Source organism: Molossus molossus, unplaced genomic scaffold (assembly GCF_014108415.1).
Source record: "Molossus molossus isolate mMolMol1 unplaced genomic scaffold, mMolMol1.p scaffold_m16_p_5, whole genome shotgun sequence".
Classification (NCBI taxonomy): Eukaryota; Metazoa; Chordata; class Mammalia; order Chiroptera; family Molossidae; genus Molossus; species Molossus molossus.
Window position 1 is genome coordinate 2,606,863 of NW_023425388.1, and position 21,946 is coordinate 2,628,808.

The following is a 21,946-nucleotide window of genomic DNA, read 5'->3' on the forward strand; positions in this document are numbered from 1 at the left end:
CTTGTCTATAGAAGAGAGAGTGCAACTACTTTATTTATTGTTTTCTTTATTGATTTGAGAGAGAGAGAGGAAGGGAGAGGGAGATAGAAACATCGATGAGAGAGAACATCGATGGGCCGCCTCCTGCAGGCCCCCCACTGGGGATTTGGCCCACAACCTGGGCATGAGCCCTGACCGGGAATTGAACCGGCGACCTCTTGGTGCAGGGTCGATGCTCAACCCCTGAGCCACACCGGCCAGGCAAGTGCAGCGACTTTCAAGCACCGCCCAGGAAATTCTCTTTGGTGCTGATGTAGAAAGCTCTCCCCGTGTGTTTTCAAGTGGGAAGCGCCGGGGTGGGCAGGGCATGCATAGGCTGTCTTGTATAAAAACATGGGCTGAACGACAGGCTTGTTTTCAGGCATGACGATATTCTGAAGGACTCACACACAAAAATAATGAAAGTGGTTTTGTTCTAGGCAATTAGACAGATGTGAGCAGAGCAAGGACGATGGGCCAGGTACAGAAACCCACCAGGGCAGACAGCCCCAGATGCCCAGTACGGGGCAGAACCAGGAAAACAACGTCCCTAGGGGAACCTTTGCTCCCCAGTCATGCAGTTTGGAGCCCCTAACTTTTCATATCGCTAGTCATGCAGTTTAGACCCCCTGACCTTTTCCTCCCTGAAGATCACATCGAGGCCTCAGTTACATTTCAGCTCCAGGCCCAGAAAAGCAGCAAAACCAGACCAGTGATGCTGTGGCTGCCTAAGGACCAGCTGCCTTGACTAATGACCCTGCCCTGGCTCCGACCAATCAGTGGAGCCCACAGCCCAAAAGAGCACCCCTGGAAAGCTGATGAATGTTCTACTGGGACCCTCCCCTGAGATTTCTGCCTGCAAGAGAGAGCAATGCCCTCAACACAAAGGACCAGTGCCTGTTCTCCTCCAGGGGAGCACGCCCCACACTATCCCCCCCTTTCTTTCCCTCTAAGCGAGCCTAGGAGATTGCAACCAGGGGGGCGGCGGGCAGCGGCGGGCAGCGGCAGCTCGTCCTGGGCTCAGCCCTGAACTTGTCCCCAAAGCCCTTTTCTCTGAATCCCCGTGAGCCGGAGCAGCGCAGCCCAGGCCTCCGGTCGCTGCTTCCTCGCCCTCCCTTCTGTCGCGGTCCTGCGTGTGCCTTCGCCGCGGGCACATTCCCGTGGCTCCGCCGCGCTGGGGCTCTGGACTGGACTCTTCCCTCCGGGGAAACAGGAACCGCCGACGCCGTCTCGCTGGTAACAGCTTTGAAAAGGAAGCGAATCTCCTCGTTGTCTACTCTGTGTATGTTTACAGCTTTAGGACCAGGTAACTGTTACCAGTTGGAGAGTGAAATTGGAAATTTCTTCCTGACTAAGAGGGGAACTGGTCCCAGAAGCTGAGCTCAGGTCGCTCGTGTACACGGAGGGTAAATGGCCCAGCTCCCCGGAGGGGTCAGGGAGCCTGGGACCCGGAACCTCCCGCTCGTCTTTCCTGTTCATTAGACATTTTCGAGTTTTGATCACCCACCGTTGATTTCCTTTCAGATGTGAATGCAAAGAAGGACTTAGGAAATAACAAAGATGCTTTGGAGCTGCGCCTGTGTGATTCCACTACTTACTTTGTATCTCATGGGTAAGTGTTACTTTTTATCAGCCCGGAGAAGCCTGTGAAGTGGGCGGGACCAAGAGCCCTTCTGGGGGCAGCAGGTCGGCTTCTGCCCTCCTGTTCATTTTAGGAAAACAAACGACCAAGAATGGCTTCGGGTTGGATAAAGTTGGGGGATCTCCTTCTATGTGATTTGAAGAGTACTTTCTCTCAATACCGTCACTCTAATCGAGGATGGAGTTTATTACTCATATTTGGAAAGAGGCCCGACCCTTACCTCCTGCCAACGTCACCTGACTGGAAAATTGTCCATCAGCTTTGGTGGAAGCTTCGTTTATTACTGATTTTTTTTCCTGTGGTCGTATGTGCGCCCTTTGTGCTGGTCCTGTTTCAGTATGACTGTGACCTGTTCGGTAGTTATGAGTGGGGCATCTCCTGGGCAGGGCAGCCTTGCACTGCAGTGGAAATAATACCCATGGCCTCCCCCTAAGGAAAGGCCTGGGACCCTCACCCAGCTCACGCGATACCCAGAGAGCACACCAGAAGCTCCCATCACAGCTCTCTGCCGCCGCAGCCCTGGGTGAGCAGCGTCACCTTGCAAGGCTGTTAACCAGCGACGTGCTCATTCATAGTCGGATTCTTCCGGACAGCTGCTTCTCAGGACACCCCGCCACCAGCCAGTCCCTGCTACTAACGTCAGCCCCCAAGCAGATCTCAACCGGGGTTCACTCAGGATGACATCCTTGGACCAGGTGCTGTCGGTGCCAGTGTCAGCTCTCCAAGAACCGTTGACTTCAGAGTTTTGTGTTTTGTTTTAGTATAAGAAAGTCTTAATTCAGTATGAACACAGGTGTGTAAAAGAAAGCCAGACTCAGGGCAGCGATGACAGCTTGAGCCCAGTGTCCAGCTGGTGTGGCTCAGCAGACTGAGCGTCGTCCATGGACTGAGAAGTCCTGGTTCGATTCCTGGTCAGGGCGCATCGCCAGGTCGTGAGCTCGATGCCCAGGAGGAGGCGTGCAGGAGGCAGCCCATCAGTGTTTCTCTCTCACATGGATGTTTCTCTCTCTCTCTGAAAAATCAGTAAAAACAAAATTTTTTACATAAATAGAGCCCAGAGAAACACTGTTGTTTGTGTAACCTGTTGTTCTTCTTTCTAGGGAACATGGGTCCCATGTCTGGTGTTTTACACGCGTTGCCTGGTAAGAATTTTTCGTGGCTTGAGTGAATTCTGTGTAAGGGTCAGAGTGTTGGGGGGATCATTCAGGAGTCTAAAATGTGGGACATTTGATTTCTGGTCCCAGATCTGTCTTCCGTTTTGTTTGAATCTCTTTTCTCAAGCACTTTGTAAGAGGAGCCAAAATGAGTCACTCTGGTTGTCACTTTGTCTCACAAAACAATGATAGGAAATTAACACCAGAGATTGTTTTAAAACCCCTCGATAGAAGAAAGCTCAGATTCTGCCAGGGAAAGATCCAGAAATAACTTTCCTCTAATTTCCATTCTTCCCCGTTATTCAATACCTGCTACCAGATAAAGGAAAAAAACTTTTTAATCGCATGCATTGGGGTGACATTGATTCATAAAAGCATACGGGCTTCAGGGCACATACATCATCTGTATATTGTATTGTGTGTTCACCACCCAAGTCAAAAATAACTTTTGAAAACTAAACTTCTTGCGTCCATGTGCACATCTGTCCACGAAACTTCACTCTGTGTGTCCAGTCCTGTGCTGAGCGCTGGGGAAGGAAGAGGTGGCCACTGTGGGCACAGGCCGGGGTCCTAGCGCAGGAGGCAGGATGGGCTGACAGCGCCGGCAGAGGAGGGGTCTGCGGGCGCAGCTCCCCCGCGGTGTTGGCTGACTCGGCTTCTGCGCCCCAGTCTGCAGAGACTGGGTCTGTGGCACCTGCTGGAACATTGTGGTGGGAACAGACCGTCTGAACAGGGCCAGTCTGGGTACACATGATTCTGCCCCTCCCCTCTGGAACGGGGAACCATCCAGCAGGGACTTCAGAAGGGGTGAGGCCAGCGGGGGGCTGAGCTGCTCGGGGACGGCCACCAGGGCTTAGGAGGCGAGTGGGCAGAATGGGGTGGCCCAGGGTGATGTGGGTCTTGTCACCCAATGAGCCACTGAGAGGCCATGATAACAGGGTGAGCCTCCGTGATAACTGGGTGAGCCCCAATTCTGTGTACACGTTGTTGACTTCCTGCTTTCTAAGGAGTGCTCATTGATTAGTTCCATCAGTTCCTTTTTCTTGTCCAGTAGAACCATCACCTTCCTCTGTGTTCAGGAAACCTGGGCTCCGGGAGGGCTTCCCCGCTGGGGGTGTGGGCTCCAGGTCCCCAAGGGTAGTCCGCACAGTGGCCGAGATCCAACCCTGGGTTCCAGATTTCAGTGTTTCTGGATTTTTATCCCCTGTTTCCTTTCATATTTCCAGATGACGCTTGCAGCTTCAACCTGACCTTAAGAAATTTCCAGCCAATTTTATCATGGGAAGTGAAAAACCGTTCCATTGTACCAACTCACTATACGTTGTCCTACACGTACATGAGGTTAGCTTGGCGTTTCGTTCTTCTCTTGCTAAATATGGTACCTTTCTGCCCTGTGGGAGGACGAGGCTGGGATCTTACTTGTGACAGAACTCCCCCCCGCCCCAGCCCTTTCTGTGTGTTTGTGTTTTATTCAGAGCTTTAAAAGACAAAACACAAATCTTTTTCTAATTAAATTGAATACTTTAACAATTCAAAGGCTTGTTCTTTTTTTAATCCTCACCCGAGGATATTTTTTTCCATCGATTTTTAGAAAGAGTGGAGGGGAAGGAGAGAGGGAAGGAGGAGAGAGAGAGAGACATAGATGTGAGAGAGACACATCCATTCCCTCCCACATGAACCCGTCCAGGGCTGGGGATCGAACCCAAGACCCTTTGGTCCACAGGTTGATGCTCTAACCGCTGACCGACACCAGCCAGGGCTTCGAGCCTTTTTTTGACAAAGCTCATGTTGGCAACCAAAGGCCATTTCTGCAGCTCGAAGCCTCAGAAGCAAAGCAACGACTGTGTATGGTCTTCACAGTTACTTCTCTGACTTAGCGAGTGTGAGCGTTTGAAAGTGACCTCTTTTCTGAGGACAGGAGTATGAAGGTCTGGTGGGCAGACTGCAGTCTGCCCCCACTTTTGTTTGCTCAGGCAGACAAGTGGCACCTGGAACAGTTTCCTGGCCAGAGTAGGAGAGGCCCAGGGGCAAAGTCTGGCTGGGTCACGGCTGCGACCCTGGTGTGGCCGCGGGCACAGAGCTCTGTTTCTCTGAGCTAACCCTTCCTCTTGGGTTGATGACGCAAGGTTCAGTGACACGATACACAACGCCCCCTTTGGCTCTCGCCTTCCCATGTGGGACGGTCACCCTCCTCAGCCATAGTTGGCCCCAGGAGCTCCTCAGAGTGGCCCTGCGTTTGTCGCCCTCGAGCTGTTACTGCCGACAGACCCAGAGGCCCTCTGAGTTTCTCTTGGTGCCCGCGAACGTCTTCGGTCCTTCCCTGCCCACCTGCCCTCCCGAGCTGGAGGGATTGGCCGTCTGTGTTGTCCGGTGGCGCACAGGCTGACAGGACTGGGCCGTGGGTCCTCAGCCGGAGAGAGGCAGCGTCTCGGGCACTCGTGATTGTCCAGCGGGTCCAGGGAGACCCAGGCCCCCACCATGAGCGCCCAGGGTTTGCTCGCTCACTCATCCAGCCAATGCTTACTGAGCGCCTGCTGCGTGCAGCGGACAAGCAGGACCGAGGCCAGCCGTGCTGGCAGGCCTTCTGCAGTGGGGGCAGGTGTCAGCAAACAGATAAAATGGTACGAATGGAAACATGCAGGGGCCCCGGCCAGCTGGGCTCAGCAGTTAGAGCATCGGCCCGCGGACCAATGAGCCGCGGGTTCAGTTCTGGCCAAGGGCACGTACCTCGGTTGCAGTTCGTCCCTGGCCCTGGTCAGGGTCATGCAGAAGGCAGCCAGTCGATATGTCTCTCTCACGTCAATGTTTCTCTCTCTCCCTTTCTCTCCCTCCTTCCCTCCGACTCTATCTGAAGATAAATTAAAAAATATCCTCAGGTGAGGATTAAAAAATACACACACACACACACACACACACACACGGAAGGGGCTGGGACAGAGGGTGGGCGGGGCAGGGTGAGGGTTCCCTTTTAAGTGAGGGGTTTGGGCCCCACAACGTGACGGGAGGTGGCAACGCTTGGCCAGGGCCCCAAAGACCGGAGGAAGTGGGCCATGTGCTCCGTGGGTTCTCCCCACCTAACAGCCTTTTACGGTTTCTGTTCCCACCAAAGTAAAGGAGAAGATATGAAGACTGTCCCCAGCTGCACGAACATCACGAGGCCATCCTGTGACCTCACGCACGAGTGGGGAAGCACGGCCGAGATGTATGTCACCAGGGTCGTGGGACTCCGAGGGGACACAGAGCTGGTCAGCTGTTCCGGCACTATCTTCCCAGACACGGACAGTAAGTTGATCTCTCTGTGTGGTCTTCACCGTGTCATCAAGGTCATCCATCGTGACCTTTCCTGCCGGAAGTGGGCAGGTCTGCACAGGTGCTTTCAGCCGGGCAGGTTCACCGGCGGCTCCGGCCGCCTGGCTCTGTGACCCCTCCGAGCCCCGTGTCCTGTCCAGAGAGTGGGACGGCGTCCGCGCTGGGCGGGTCGCTCGGGGCCTGTGGAAGACAGACATTCGGCAGGGCCACTGCCCCTCGTTGGGTGGTTGTCCCACCCAACGGAAGTGGAGAGTGGGGTGACACGGCCTGGTACTGGGCGCGGGGACCAGGACTGCAGCCCGGTGGGTCTGCCCTTCCTTCCCAGGGACCCGGCAGCTCCCCGCAGGGGTCGGACTGCTTTGTCATTGACCTGAGCCGCGCCGGCGCCTAGCAAAGTGGCAGGGCAGCTGCGCCCCCTGGGGAGCGGAGGCCCCGGGCGAGTCCTGGGCGCGGGGCCCTGTTTCTGTGTGTACAGACAGGTTGGTGTGTCCCCACGCAGGGGAGAGGAAGGCACAGCTTGTAGCTCGTGGTATTCAGATCACTGAAGAAAGCGTTTTAAGGTAATAACGAGACATCGTTTTTCAAGACTCAAAACAGCAGCTGTTGAAAATGTGTAAGTGCCCAGCTGAGAGAGGGGGTGTGCGCCGGCCGCACAGCCCCTCCGACGGTGTTTGCAGCGAGCATCAGAGCCTCGGCGGGCACCCGCCTCGCCCACAGCTCCTCTTCAGCCATGTGTCCTAGGGAGACTGTGGGCAAAAGCAAGGGTTTAGCTCCAGGAACACTCAGTGATACCCAGATTGCGTTCAGAAAGACCGGGGTCAGCCTGTGATCAAAGAGCCCGCTCAGCCGCGGCGCAGATGCTCAGCGGGATGGGGCTCGCGGTGAAAATCGTGATGGGGGCAGGCTCAGCCGACTCCGGTAAAGGACCGGAGGGAGTCCGTTAGACTCTGTGCGCCACATGTGGTCTCTGTGACATAGTCTCCATTTGTTGACAACCCTTTCAAAAACAAGACCTGCCCGGCCGGTATGGCTCAGTGGGTGAGCGTCGACCCAGGCACCAAGAGGTCGCTGGTTCGATTCCCGGTCAGGGTACATGCCCAGGTTGTGGGCCTGATCCCCAGTGGGGGGCATGCAGGAGGCGGCCAGTTAATGTTCTCTCTCATCCATGTTTCTATCTCTCTCTCCCTTTCCCTTCCTCTCTCTAATATCAATAAAGGAAAAGAAATTAAAAAGAAAAAAAAACATAAAAACAAACCAAAACCCCTTCTCAACTTGCAGGCTGTGCAGAAATTCAACCCACAGGCCAGAATGTGTGAGCCCTTGATGTAGATAAATATGTGTTAATATATTTCTGAAATAAGTGACGATATATACAGTGTAACAGTATGGGTAAAGAATGGTTTAACTTTAGCTTAGGGGTGTGTGGGGCAGGGGGTGTACACACGTTAGTTCAGTTTATATTTGTCTATATATGTTTACCATTCACAGAAGAGACAGAAGATACTGACCACACTCAGGGACAATTATCTATAGTTTCTGACATTTCTGCCGTGATTGTGTATTACTATTGTAATGTAGAAAGAAGTCACTTTTACTTTTGTATTTAGAATATAACCTGAAAGTTGGAAAAGGACTAGCTTCCATCCCAAAATCTGCCCTGTATTTCTTGTGGTCATATTAAGCAAATCACTGTTCTTGGTCCCAGTTTTTCATCAATTAGAAAAAAGAGAGAGAGAAATAGAATAATGCTCCCCGCTCAAAAAAAAAAATAAATAAGTAAAACCCAGCCCTCGAGGAGGCCCACGGGCAGATTGAAAAGAAGGCAGGTGGCGGGGTTAGGCCGCGTCGGGGCAGCCGGCCGATCACTGCTGAGCGATGACTTTGTCCCCGACTTTGCTTTCCATACAGTGTCTCTGGAACCCCCAGACTTTCAGATTGTTGGCTTTGTGGACCACATTAACGTGATGCTGAAATTTCCACCCACCTTGCCCAAGGTACCGGATGAGGAAGGACTGTGGCGTTACTTGTCGCTCGTCATCGAAGAGGTCTCCGGGGGGATTGTGAAGCAGGTGAGTCATCCGACAGCTCCGAGTTGGCAATGACTCTGTGTGTTGTCCTGGTTGTTGAAGATATTTGTAATGATTCGAACAGTTGGGACTAAAGGGTCTGGTCGGTGTGCCCTGACCTCAGGGAAGAAGTCTCCAGAGTTCATTCATCCCGGAAAGAGGCGGACTCAGTTGTCCGCTTTCAAAGACTCAGCCACATGCAAGGACCTCAGGAGAGAGCGTGGGGTGGCTGGGAGGACAGGCCATTCTCAGCATCCAGGGGAGGCCTCTGAGCGGACACAGGAGGCATCTGCCTCTACGCCGCCTCAGCACCGCGAGGGGAAGGGCTGCTCGTGGCCATTCTGTTGCCTCCTGACTTCCCTGAAGGACTTCACTGACTGTCAGTAAACCTGGGGTGATCCTGGTATCAGAAGGACCTGGGTCTGCAGTTCTTGTTCTCAGTTTGTTCCCTAAGAATGCTGGAAGGGCCCTGGCCACTGTGGCTCAGCGGTAGAGCATCGGCCCGCGGACCAGCAAGTCGTGGGTTTGATTCTGGTCAAGGGCATGTACCTCGGTTGCGGTTCATCCCCGGCCCTGGTCGGGGTTGTGCGGGGGCAACCAGTCGATGTGTCTCCTCTCTCTCTCTCTCTCTTTCCCTCTCCCCCTCCGACTCTATCTGAAGATCAATGGAAAAATATCTTCGGGTGAGGATGTAAGAAACGAAGGCTGGAATGAGGGAAGATGGGCGGCCTTGCCCAGACAGCTTAGGTTTGCGTAACCAGAGCCCTCGGAGGTCACGCCGGCCCGCCGGGCATCGGGCGGGGCGCCCGGGAGAGGCCACGGGAAGTTAGAGGTCCTGAGGCTGGAGTGGCCGCAGTGGGTTTGAGGAGCAGCAGGGAGCTGGAACGGGGTGACTGAGACGGGAGAAGAAGGAGGTGAGGTCCAGGAGAGAGCACCCCGATCTGGCAGGTCTTCGCGGGCCCGAGTGTTCGGGGTGCGAGGGAGCATCCTGGCTGGCGTGTGAACAACAGACCACGGGGTGGTGGAGGGGGAAGAGGAAACACCCAAACCAAACTCGAGGCGTCCCTGTGGTATCACTGGCCACGCAGGCGCTGGCCACCCAGCCACTGCAGGACACCGTGCATCGGACTGCAAAGGTTGACACTTGAGAAAGACGAAAGAGAAGCTGAAGGAAGAATCCAGAACCTCAGTGCTTGTCTCGGGCCTCGGACAGGGAGAACAGTGTGCGTGGGCCGTGCCTATTCTGAGACAGAAAAGAAGCATTTCGCCACTCCCGATGTCCCTGGCCACAACAGCTGTGTCCCAGACGTGCCTGGTGGTGCTTTTCGGCCGTGTTGGCTGGACCGGCAGCCTCTGCCCAGAGAGGGGCTTGAAGCTGCATTTGGAAAAGGAGGGCAGGCAGGAGAATGGGCAGTGTTGGCAAAGACAGCCTAACTGTGCTTGCGAATGAGCCGGGACAGCTGACAGAATGGGGGCGACGGGAGGCAGGAGGGCTGACAGAGGAACTAGTGCCATTGTTGGGAAAAGCCGACTCTCGTCCCCAAGAGGACATTCACGTGACGCCCTGCTCGGGACTGAGCGGAGCAGATGCCGGAGAGTAGTCGGGTTTCTGCTCCCGGCACGTTGGATTTCCACCTATTCCACGTCCGGAGGATGGACCATCAGGCTGATACACAGAGACGTGGGCACCGGGGTCCCGGGGCAGCCAAACTCGGGATCTGTTTGTAATGAGGGTGCCAAGCACGCACGGGGGAGTCCCTGGCGTCCTTCCTGATGGAGCTGGTTCTGTAGCCGGGTGCAAGCCTCCAGGTCCGACCGAAAGGACTTGCAGAAGAGGAGAGTCTTCCGGGACCCACACGCGTGGTCCTGATCGTCCTTGCCATTCCGGAGGCGCGTCTGATGCCCAGACAGTGGTGACAGAGCACAGACCCGGCACCTGCCCGGGTGACAACAGCTGCTGCCTGGTCGTACCTGTACGAGGAAGTCGGAGTCACAGCCCTAATTTGCGGACAAAAAATCAGGAGAGAACGAGAAGACTCGGCCTGTTTTGTGAAACGTGATCACGTCTGCATTGCTCCTGTGAGGAGAGCAGGACACTTTCCTTGAGCCCTAGAGAGACACCCCTCAGCTGGGCCGAGGGGCCGTCAGGAACGAGGGTGAGACCGTTGCATTGGGAAAGGCCCGACACTAGTTCCAGAGGAAGGCGAAGCATTTTCTCGATGATCCTGCCCCAGACAGCAAAACTGCTATAAAGCAGACGCCACGGCCCCTTCCCTTGTTTCCTGCCCGTTGGCAAAGCTCCCCCCACATTTCCCAAGGACAAAGCCCACGGCGGGCGTCCGCAGCCTGCCAGGGTTCTGCTCCATCACCGTGGAGCTGCCCCCGAAATGTTCTCTTTCCCGCTCGGACTGCCTCTTGGACACATTTCACAGTAGCTTTGTAAGTGGTGTGAACATAATTGCCTGCAATACTGAAAACCTCCCGAAATTTTTTAAGTTCTCGTTTTCCCCTTAGGCATTCTCGGTCTTTGCCCCCCAGAGAGATCATTCTGAGTGTGTGCACATGTTACAAAGACAACTACATGTTAATAAAATATTCCATTTCAAACCCTTTAAAAATAGAAAAGGAAAGAAGGAGGGAGGGAGGGGAGGGGAGGGGAGGGGAGGGGAGGGGAGGGGAGGGAGGGGAGGCCATAGCTCCTATAGGGACCAAAGGCAAAGTGGTTTGAACAGGTAAGAGGCTACTGGGATGGTGACCACACAGCAGGGTGTAGCAAATTATATAATTGAGCTTTTTCTTTTCTTTTTTGTTGTTGTTGTGAATCCTCACCCAAGGATATTTTTCCATTGACTTTTTAGATAGAGTAGAAGGAAGGGAGGGAGGGAAAGAGAGAGAGAAACATCAATGTGAGACAGACACATCAATCGCTTGCTTCCTGCACGACCCCAACCAGGACCGGGGATCAAACCTGAACTGAGGTACATGCCCTTAACTTGAATCAAACCCATGACCCTTAGGTCTGTGGGCCGATGCTCTAACCGCTGAACCAAACTGGCCAGGGCAATTAAGCATTTTCTTTAATATCTACCTAGATTATAATCAATACCTCGTGCCTTTGATTAGGAAAAGGGAGCAAAAATAACAGGAAAAAATAAGCTAATGTCGTTCAGACACTGTACCAAGTTTCATTAAATATCCTGTTCCAGTCCCATCTAACGTACATTCAACCCATGAGCTGCTTAACTCCGTTTTAGGTTATTTCTAAAACAGGAGGCCTCTGTTTGTTAGGGTGCTGACAACACTGTAAGAGGACAGCTAGCGTTGGTCAGCATCTTCTTTATCAAGGAAAATTAGCCTTTGCGTGAAATTAGATCGGGGGGCAGAGGAAGCTGCTGGTCTTGTGCAGGGACAGGCGGCGGGGCTGCGGCCGCTGGGGGGTAGTGAGAAGTGCTCAGACTCGGCATATGTTTTGCAAGCGGTGGCGACGGTATGTCTGCACGCGCTCTGTGGTGAAGAAAGGGAGAAGTTGGGAGTTCAGCACTTTTTTTTTTTCCATTTTTTGTTCAGGTAGAGTGGGAGGGAGAGAGAGGAACAGAGAGAGAGAAACATCGACGTGAAAGGGACACATCGAGTGGCTGCCACCTGCACAACCGACCAGGGCCAGGGACAAACTGCAACCGAGGTCCGTGCCCTTAGCGGGAACCGAACCCGGGTCTCTCTGGACCGCAGGCCGACGCTCATACCGCTGAGCCAAACCGGCCAGGGCGGGAGTTCAGCACTTTCAGCACAAGCTCTGGGCAGAGAGTGATGCCATCCATTCAAATGGGGAAGAGGTGGACAGAGCAGGTGGGTGGTTGGCAGGCAGGGGCTTGGTTTGGGACACGATCAGTTGAGTTGTCCACCGGGGGGGATACGGAGGAGGAGCAGAATGCACTGGGTCCGCACTTCAGGGTAGAGCGCCCTGCTGCCTTGGCATCCTGGGAGCGCGGGGCTTCTTGCTGTGTCCTGAAGGTCCTGAGACCAGGTCGGTCACCCAGGATGCTCATGCAGAGAGGGGAGGCGTCCAAGGACAAAGTCCTGGAGGACGCCCAAAGGCGGAGATCTAGCAAATGAGGACGAACCCGCAAAAGAGAGTGAGTGACGTCCTGGTGGCTGGGAGAAGGTTCCCGACGGAGAGCTAGGTCTGGCCAGTCAAAGGCTGTAAACTGGAAGAGGACTGAGGATTGGGCACTGGCTCTAGGAACGTGGAAGTCAGGTGACCTCGGTGAGCGTTTTGGTCAAGTCATGGGGTAAAGACCTGGGAAGCAGGTTCAAGAACGAGAAGGAAGAGGGATGTCAGAGACAGTTGCGAGCTACTGTGTCACAGGAGTTTTTCTAGGAAGAGAAAGAGAGAATCTGTGGTAGCTGAGGTGGAGGGGGGCCAGGGAGGGGCTTTAAGACAGGGAGAATCACGGCATGTTTGCATGCAGCTGGAATGTTCCGGGGGGGTGGGCAGCCTCCAGAGGAGATGAGAGTGGACGGAATTTCCTGAGCGGGAGAAGGGATCGGCCTTGGCTGAGAGCGGGGCTGTGGTCCGAGTCCCGGGGGATCCCGGCAGAGGATGAGGCCGAGGCATACGGGAGGGGGTGGGCATTGCAGACCACGGGGGACCAGCGGAGCTCATGTGCAGTGACGCTCAGCCACCTCAACGCGGGTCCTCCACGGTGGCAGTTTGGCCTGTCTCCTTTCCCTCTTTATTGTTTATTTGCCATGCATGAGCTTTGAGTTTGTTGGTTTGTCTTTAAATAATTCTCCCCGCTGGCCTGGCCGGTGTGGCTCAGTGGTTGAGCGTCGACCCAGGCACCAAGAGGTCCCGGTTCTATCCCCAGTCAGGGCACATGCCCAGGCTGTGGGCCAGATTCCCGGGTTGGGGGTCGTGTAGGAGGCGGCCAGTTGATGTTCTCTCTCGTCGATGTTTCTGTCTCTCTCTAAAATCAATAAAGAAAAAGCATTTTTTTAAAAAATAAATAACCAGCGCTGGCTGGTTTGGCTCAGCGGTTAGAGCGTCGGCCTGCGGTCCTGAGAGACCTGGGTTCGGTTCCCGCTAGGGGCATGTACCTCGGTTGCAGTTTGTCCCCGGCCCTGGTCGGTTGTGCGGGTGGCGATCACTCGATGTGTCCCTTTCACATCGATGTTTCTCTCTCTCTCTCTGTTCCTCTCTCTCCCTCCCACTCTACCTGAACAAAAAAATGGAAAAATGTCCTCGGGTGAGGATAAAAAAATAAATAAATAAAAATTAAACATTAAAAATAAATAACCAAATCTCCCTCCTTTCAAACAGAAACCGACAGAGAAACATTATTACAGGCGGCTGTATTTGAGCTGCTAGAAAACCTAATTTATAAACCTAGTAAGAATGTACTTGGAAAACTCTGAGTCATTACACAGAAGACCCTCCATAGATTCTGTCTGATTCCCAAATGGAAGAGAACTACCTGGGAAAGAGGCGAGGGGAGTGAAGGGAGGAGACGAACCAAACGCCAGCCTCAGTTCTGCCGCAGGCGAGCTGTGTGGCCTCGGGAAAGTTACTTAACCACCCTGAACTGCAGTTCCCCCCTGGAGAACAGGAGCAGTGCCTACCTGGCAGACTAATGAGTTCACATTAATGGAAGTCCGTCCTCTCGGAAATGTAAAGTAGATATGCACCATTAGTGCAACAAGATAATCTCATTGCAAGGTAAGGGGAGTGTGCAGAAATGACTTCGTGGAGACCTTCATTCCTCATTGGGACTTTTCCTCCCCACGTGTTTTGTGTTTTTAACCCTCACCGGAGGATGTTATTTTTTTCTTCTTTTATCTTTAGATGATGGAGCGGAACATCGATGTGAGAGAGACACACTGATTGGTTGCCTCCTACACGACCCGACCAGGGCGGCTGAGCCAAACAGGCCCGGGCTCCTCCTCATTTGTAGAGAGAGATTTCACACTTTACAAATGTGAGTGTGGCCCTGGCCGGTTTGGCTCAGCGGTTAGAGTGTCGACCTGCGGTCCGGAGAGACCCGGGTTCGGTTCTCGCTAAGGGCATGTACCTCGGTTGCAGTTTGTCCCCGGCCCTGGTTGGTCGTGCGGGTGGCAACCACTCGATGTGTCCTTTCACATCGATGTTTCTCTCTCTCTCTCTCTCTTCCTCTCTCTCCCTCCCACTCTATCTGTGCAAAAAATGGAAAAAAATGTCCTCGGGTGAGGATAAAAAAAAACAAATGTGAGTGTGGCCCTGGCCTGCGCTGCAGGTTCGATCCCTGGTCCCAGAGAGGCAGCCGGGAGATGTGTCTCTCTCACTGATGTTTCTCTCCATCTCTCTCTTTCTGACCCTCCCCTTTCATTTTCTCAGAAAAATCAATGGAAAAAATATCCCTGGATGAGGATTAAAAAGAAACAAATAAATGAAAACATGTGTGGGTACATGTGCCTGTAGTTTGGTGACAAATTGCTTGCCCCAAGTGACTTAGAAATACTTTTTCTTGCCAACCGTATGATCTTTCTATCCCTACGTAAGATTTGAAGACAAATCCCCAAAGATATTCTTAGGACTTGCGTCTAAAAATTCTACTCCAAGTCTTACTAATTTTTTTTTTTTTTTTGCTTATTTTTACAGCATAACCTCAAAATCAATGAAAACACCGTCGGAGATTTCACCTATGTCATCAACAAGTTAATTCCAAACACCAACTACTGTGTCTCTGTTTATTTTGAACCTATGGATCTACGTACAATAAATAGATCTCCCTTGAAATGTACCCATCTTCAGCCTGAACAGGGATCAGGTAGGACAGGTTTTTAAAATGCATGTTTGGGCCCTGGTTGGTTTGGCTCAGCGGTTAGAGTGTCAGCCCTCGGACCAAAGAGTCTCAGGTTCGATTCCAGTCAAGGGCACGTAGCTGGGTTGCCGTTTGGTCCCCAGCCCTGGTCAGGGTCATGCAGGAGGCAGCCACGCGATGTGTCCCTCTCACATTGATCTCCCCCTACACCCATACACTCTCTCTGAAGATAAATGGAAAAATACCCCTGGGTGAGAATTATCAATAAATAAATAAATAAAATTCCTGTTTGGCTTTTATTCCGAGGGAAACCCTGCTTAGAGAAAAGGGTCTGAAGGCTGCAGAGCCCTGAGTGTTTCTTCCACTAAAGGAGCGCGGCAGAGGGGCTTTCTGCCAGTCAGGGACCCCTCCAAGTGGGGAGTCGCTGGCATGTCACCAGACCATGGGGACAGTCAGGTAGCCACCTTTGTAAGGTCGGCCAGCCTCCTGCGGTGGAAACGCTCTCGGGGCAGGGAGCCAGGGGTCAGGGCAGTTCTGTGTGCCCTTCGCTGGGCCCGGGCCCAGCACTGGTGGCGGCCGGGATGCCGGCAGCAGGCTTGTCCAGGGGTCCGAGGCGACCGGCTGGACGCGCGGACCGGTTGGGTGTGGTGTGTGGATCTGGCCTGGCTCTCGGATGGTTGGTTGTAGCTCACAGATGCCGGGGAGACTTGCCCGTGTGGACGAGGTCGTAGTCACTGATGAGACTGAGGGCCCTTCTGTTTCAAAGGCGTCAGAACGGTGTGATCCCTGCACCTCCTCCGGACGGGGAACCGGGCAGGGAGAGTGGCCAGGCTCAGGGGCGTCCACTGCGTTTACTTCGAAGGGCACATCCCCAGCTGTTTGGCCAGAAATGAAAAGCTATGAATATCTTCCCCAAAGGGACCTTGCTGAGTTTTCCAACCCCAGTGGGAGTTTCTCCAAAGTTCTGATTTTCCGGAGTAAAAACAGAGTACGGGGAGGTCGACGGGAGTGACCGCACGTGGTGTGGCTTGTCGGGGGGTAGGTGAGCCACGCTGCACAGCACCTGGCGTGAGGCCGTCCTCCCGTGTCCCTCAGAGGCGGGTGACGTGCAGGCCGAGGCCAGGTAACTGTGGGCCAGCCGACAGCTGTGCACAGATTCTCTGCCAGTAGCTCTTCCAGAAACACAGCCCCACGCAAACGTCCGTATGCACGTCCTAACCCCCGTTCTCTGACGGAGGCCCAAGGAGTTCGTGCAGGCCCCCCAGGTTAAGGGCTCAATCCCACAAGGCTTGCCCCGTGACAGATCCCAGCGTCGAGTCCTAGGCCCCCAGACTACCCACGCTGCGGTCCAACCTCACTACACACCCACAGGTTCCCACACCCCCTTCGGAGTTAGTATCCCCTAGAATGACTTCGTAGGACTCAGGATTGGTGATCTATCATTAGAAAGGATGGGAGGGAGCAGCCAGATGAAGAGGTGCATGGTCTGAAAGGGTCTCAAGTGCAGGAGCCCTCCCCTCAGAGCCAGAGGATAGCGCCCCCTAGTGCTTAGATAGCTTCCGTGACCCGGAAACGCCCAAGCCTCCCGTCCAGGGTTTGTATTGGGTTTCATCGTGTAGCTGCGATTAAATCATTGACCACTGCTGATGACCTCAGTGTCCAGCCCCTTCCACCTCCCTGGAGGTCACGGGTGGGGCCTAAGTTCCAGCTGGAATCACACCTTGATTTTCCTGGTGCCCGGCCCCATCCTGGAGCTCCCTAGCACCTCCCCGTCAACCACCTCCTTGGCGTCAACGCAGATATGTCCCTCAAAGGCATCCTGTCGCTCAGGAAATCCCGGCGGTTTTCAAGCTCTGTGCCAGCAACCAGGCTCCAAGGCCACACGTTTTATTGTTGTTGTTACTGTTTCCTGGTCTTATAAACGAAATCGTATAATCAATTGAACGGAGAAACTGCTTTTCTTCTCTACTCAGAACACTTCTGTACTCCAGATGTTTGACCCCCCCCCCCCCAGGCCAAGAAGTTATCTGACAGCTTGGTGTCCCTCAGCTTAAGTCAACTCTGACACAACCTGCAGAGAGGGACAGATCCCACAGGTGAAAGGGTCAGTCTCACAAGACCGCTCTCCCCGGCCCCTTCAGATGCCGGTCACAGTCCAAGTTGTCACCTGGGCTTCAGATGACCACCTATAAATTGGAGATTCCCACAGACGCCCTCCTCGGGTTAGATAATTTGCTGGAACAGCTCACAGAACTCTAGAAAAACCGTTTACTTGCTAGATTCCTGGTTTAGTATCAAAGGGTACAACTCGGGAGCAGCCAGCGGAGAGACGCGTGGGGTGAGGGAAGGGGTGGGCGCCGCCCTGCCTCTGGGGGGAACCACCGCCCTGCCTCTCGGGGGGTTCACCAGCCCAGAGCTCTCTGAGCCCAGACGTTGAGGATTGTTATGGACGCTTCATCACCCAGGCAGGACTGATTCAGTCCTTGGCCATCGGTGACTAATCCAAACCAGCACCTCCTCCAGAGGGGGGCTGGAAGCTCTGACCTTCCAGTCCCGTGGCTGGACGGGGCTCATGAATTCCGAAGGCACCCCTTTTCCCTTCGCGCTCATCACTGAGGATAGTCCAGGGACTGGGTCAGGCCCGTGTCTATATGTCTTATTACAAACCCCAATTTCTCATAAAGACCCACTAGTAAAAACTCAAATGGGTCAGGTTAAAGACAAAATCCAACCACTTAAATGTGAAGATCTGCTTGGCTTTATGAAGTAATTCATGGACCGGCAGCCAGAAGGCTGCTCCGGGGACCTGTGCCGAGTGGGATGTTCCTACAGGCAGAGAGGGCGGGACGGACACGGTAACGGAGTGGACGCGTGGAGTAAAAGTATTCGCAGTGAGAATGTTGACATTTCCCGAAGGAATGTGGGCAAGATTCTAAGGGGGAGCTCCTAATAAAACAAAGAGAATAGAGAGAGCCTGGATTTGGGGTCCTGGCCTGACCAAAGTCTACCTTAGGATGACCCAGTTGTTGATTTCAGGCAGACCCCCATTGCCCACGGTTCCCGCCTTGGCGCACGTGGCCTGCGGCTGGTGCGTCTTAGAAACTGAGGGGTATTTCCGATGCTGATCAATTGCATTTAAGTAGTCACAGGTGGCCAGCGGCCACCATATGGGTCAGTGCTGTCAGAGAACACAAAGGGAAAGTCATTTTACTTTTAAAACTACATTTGTCATTTTTATCATTTTTTTAGGTGTCTACTTGGGTTACTTTCCATTTTCATTTTTGTATCTAACACTGGTTTTCCTGACCTTGGCTCCTTCGGCACCTCTCCACCACCAGACCGATGCTCATTCATCCGCCCGCGGCCATCTGTTGGATGTATTTTGAAATAAAACCATTTAATTTTTCATCAACAGAGTCATCAGAATCTGCCAAAATAGGAAAATTGATGATGACTGTGTTTTTACTCTCAGCTGTGTGCATAAGCGCAGGAGTAGCCCTGAAACGGATCGGGTACATATGCTTGCAGAGCAAGTTACCGACAGTGTTGGTATGTAGTGTGCTTTTTCATTTCTGGCTCTGTTTTTCCGTTCTCACTTAAGACTTTTGATTCTGTCACTGAATGTTTGCACAGAAGGAAGTTCCATTTTCTCGAAACACCAGGGTGCTTCGTCACGCGGCATTCTTTTCCGTCCTTATAAACCCACTTTGCATTTTGTTTTCTTTTTGTCCTCTGTCCACATGTTACTAGCGGCCAGTCTTATTCCATTGTCATGAACACATCAAACATCTTCCCCTTATCGCTTCCCGGTTGTGGAGCATGTAAGTCGATTTCTCTGTCCTTTCTTTCCACTTCCTTTTGTTCTTCTTGGCCACTCAGAATAACACAGTGAACATTTTTATACAGATTATCTCTTTATGTGGGATTTCTTCAGTGGAGCATGTGCACAAAGTGAACTTTCCTTATGAAAAGATAGAGAAGTCATTTATGCCCGGCCGGTGTGGCTCAGTGGATGGAGCGTCGTCCCATGGGCCGAGAGGTCCCGGTTCGATTCCTGGTCAGGGCACATGCCTGGGTTGCAGGCTCGATCCCCAGTAGGGGGCGTGCAGGAGGCAGCCAACCGATGTCTCTCTCTCTCTCTCTCCTCTCGCTCTAAGAAAGTCAAGAAATAACATTAAAAATGATTTACGGCCCCAGTGGTGACATGCAGGTGCGCACAGTTCTCCCGAGCTCTGCTGACTTTCATTCACCATTTTCACCACTTTGGTGCACTTGTGTGTGTCACAGCCCCCATACTTGCTCTCATTTGTGTCCCTTCATCGTTAGTGAAACCAGCCACTCTGTCTTGTTCGCCTCTGAGCTTCCCACGGCCAGCGCCTCTGTTCGCGCCCTTCAGCAGGGGGCCGAGTGCGGGGGGTCCGCGCCCCTGCACCTCCTCCTGTCTCTGCCCGTCTGCCCGTCGTCTGTCAGCGTGCCCCCAGTGTTCCTTTCTCTGTTCGCCTTGGAGTTTTTCATTCAGAAATATCTTGTTTTTCTATGTTTGAGCGCATTCACCTTCTTATACTCTTTTAACAGTACATATTTAAATATTCCTCCACAGTTGTTAAAAGTCCTCTTCTTCTTCTTGTTTATAGTGGTTGGGTGGGTAGGGGAGGTGTTTGACCTTGGCTGGCACGTGCCTTGTTGGGTACCGTAAGGGGACAGGCAGACGGTTCGTGTTTTATAAGGCCACATCGGGGTGCTTTGTGGCTTTGGGATAAGGAAGATTCCTGGGCACAAAGAGCAAAAACCATAAAGGAAGAACACTGATACCTGTTCTTACATGAAAAGTAAGCGTTTTCCTTTGCTCAGATGTCATCATAAAGAGAGTAAAACAATGAAACCACAGACGGGGGACAATTTTGTAACAAATAATCGACAAGTAATTAGCATTCAGATGATGTAAAGAGGTCCTATGAGCCAATAAGAAAACAGATGACCAGCCCAGGAGGAGAGCTCGCCCCAAGCGGGGTCTGGGGGAGCAGGGAGGAGCAGCCACGGGGAACAGAGAGGAGGGGGATGCTGCTGGTGTCCGGCGGCCGGGCCTGGGAGGGAACCTCCCCATTTCTCGCCCCCCTGGGAGACACTCGGCCTGCCTGCTGCCTTCTCCTCGGCTCCCCCGACCCGTGTTCTAGGGGTGTTTCCCTCCGAGGGCTGGAATGTCGTGAACCCCAGCCTGTTGTCCCAGGCCTTCAGAGGTCAGTCCAGGGGGCTTTGACCCCAGTGGAACCGGCTCCCTACGGTCTGTCCTCACCCACAGTCCCTCAGCACCCCTGAGAATGTTGCGGTAACCCCGAATGCAGGCAGCAGGGACGGGGGGGATCAGCCCGGGCACCTCTGAGCTCAAGCCGCCTGCCTCATTTGACATCCGAGTTGTGCTGACTTGCTCGTGAACCCTGGGCCGCCTTGTGACCTCTCTGCCCACTTTGTCCCCTGCCAAGGGCAGCACAGGGCGGCTGTGAGGGCGCAACCAGCACCTGGGGGCTCACAGCAGCGCCAGCCAACGGCGAGGCTCGAACCGGCAGCCGACGGCTGTCACCGTGCTCACTATGCACAACCCCTCTCAGCTGTCAATGTGTCAGAAAATGCAGAACACTCACAATTGATTCCCTCCCTCCCTCTCTCTCTCTCTCCCAAAGAAATTTGATAACTCACCGGCCTGGGTCGGCCTGGTGCTGCCGCCCCTGGAGGCCGTGGCCATGTTGGAGGTCATTCACGTCAACAGAAAGAAGAAAGTGTGGGATTACAACTACGATGACGAGAGTGACAGCGACACTGAAGTCGTGCCCCGAGCCAGCGTGGGGGGCTATACCATGCACGGACTGAAAGTCAGGCCTCTGTGCCCCACGTCCACTTCCTCCTCGGCCACCCTGGAGGACGGCAGCGACCCAGGCGCCCAGGACGCCGAGCTGCCCGAGCCCGAGCCGCCCGCGCCGGAGGCCGAGTCCCAGGCGCTGATGGCCGCAGGGCCGTGGGAATGCGCCCGCGGGGCCTGCGAGGTGGGCGGGGCCGGGCTGGGGGACCCCTTTCCCGAGGAGGACAGCAACTCTACCGAGAACTCTGGGGACAGAATTTTCTTCAATGTGGACTTGAACTCTGTGTTCGTGAGGGTCCTCGACGACGATGACTCGGAAGTCCCTCCAGTGTTCGCTCTTCCAGAAGAGACAGCCGACTCGGAGGAACCCCACGAAATGGAGCCGGGCTTCCCGTGGACCCGTGGAGAAGGCACGCGGCCCTGCTTGCCCTGCCCCCCCGCGGAGGGGTTGCAGCCTCCAGATGCTCCTTTTGATAAGAGTGACACTTCGAAATTGGGCGGTGATGGTTATATCATGAGATGAACCCCCAAATATTGAATGAACTGACAGCTACTCCTGCCATCCCCTCGCTGCCCCTGTGGCCTGCAGGTGTTCTCTGGGGGCAGAGTGCCCCCCTTCTTCCTGGTGACCTCACCTGTCACATTCCAGTGTGGGCCGAGGGGAGGGAAACAGTGTCCTGGTGTCCGTGCGTGTGCATTTTTTACGTGTTCAAAGTGACAGGCCTTGAAGGGGAAATGCCCTGTCCTGTGGTCATGCGTTTATCATGTTCTGCCTCAGTTTCCCGAAGGAGCACGGCTCCATGGCCCAGGACCCTGGGAGTGATTACGTGGGGCCAGGGTGGGCGTAGGAGGGCGAGGGAAGCCCGAGGGTTCGCAGCAGGGGCAGCGGGCAGTCTTCCCAGCCCCGCAAAGGGGAGGCCGGTCCAGCCAGGACGTGGCACCTCCCCGCTGACACATTCTGATGCCTTGCCCTGGAACTGCACTTGGCCCCCGGCCCAGCCTCCTCAGTCCTAGAGGGACATGCACACAGAGGCCTCTGCAGCGTCGCAGGTGAGAACAGAGGACACACATTTGCGTGAGGGAGAGAACTTTGCTGCCCTGTCGTG

General features: G+C 54.0%; 1 protein-coding gene across 1 annotated transcript in view; it reads left to right on the forward strand.

Moving 5' to 3' along the window:
• Positions 1–21,666, forward strand: part of IFNAR2 (interferon alpha and beta receptor subunit 2) — a 29,797-nt gene extending 8,131 nt beyond the window's left edge. The window contains exons 2-9 of the mRNA XM_036243134.1: positions 1,543–1,630; positions 2,761–2,802; positions 4,041–4,155; positions 5,924–6,096; positions 8,032–8,192; positions 14,824–14,992; positions 18,402–18,535; positions 20,665–21,666. Coding sequence (XP_036099027.1) covers positions 1,579–1,630; positions 2,761–2,802; positions 4,041–4,155; positions 5,924–6,096; positions 8,032–8,192; positions 14,824–14,992; positions 18,402–18,535; positions 20,665–21,363 — 1,545 coding nt within the window. The 5' untranslated portion in view covers positions 1,543–1,578 and the 3' untranslated portion in view covers positions 21,364–21,666. The remainder of the gene's footprint in view (positions 1–1,542; positions 1,631–2,760; positions 2,803–4,040; positions 4,156–5,923; positions 6,097–8,031; positions 8,193–14,823; positions 14,993–18,401; positions 18,536–20,664) is intronic.
• Positions 21,667–21,946: the final 280 nt, after the last annotated feature.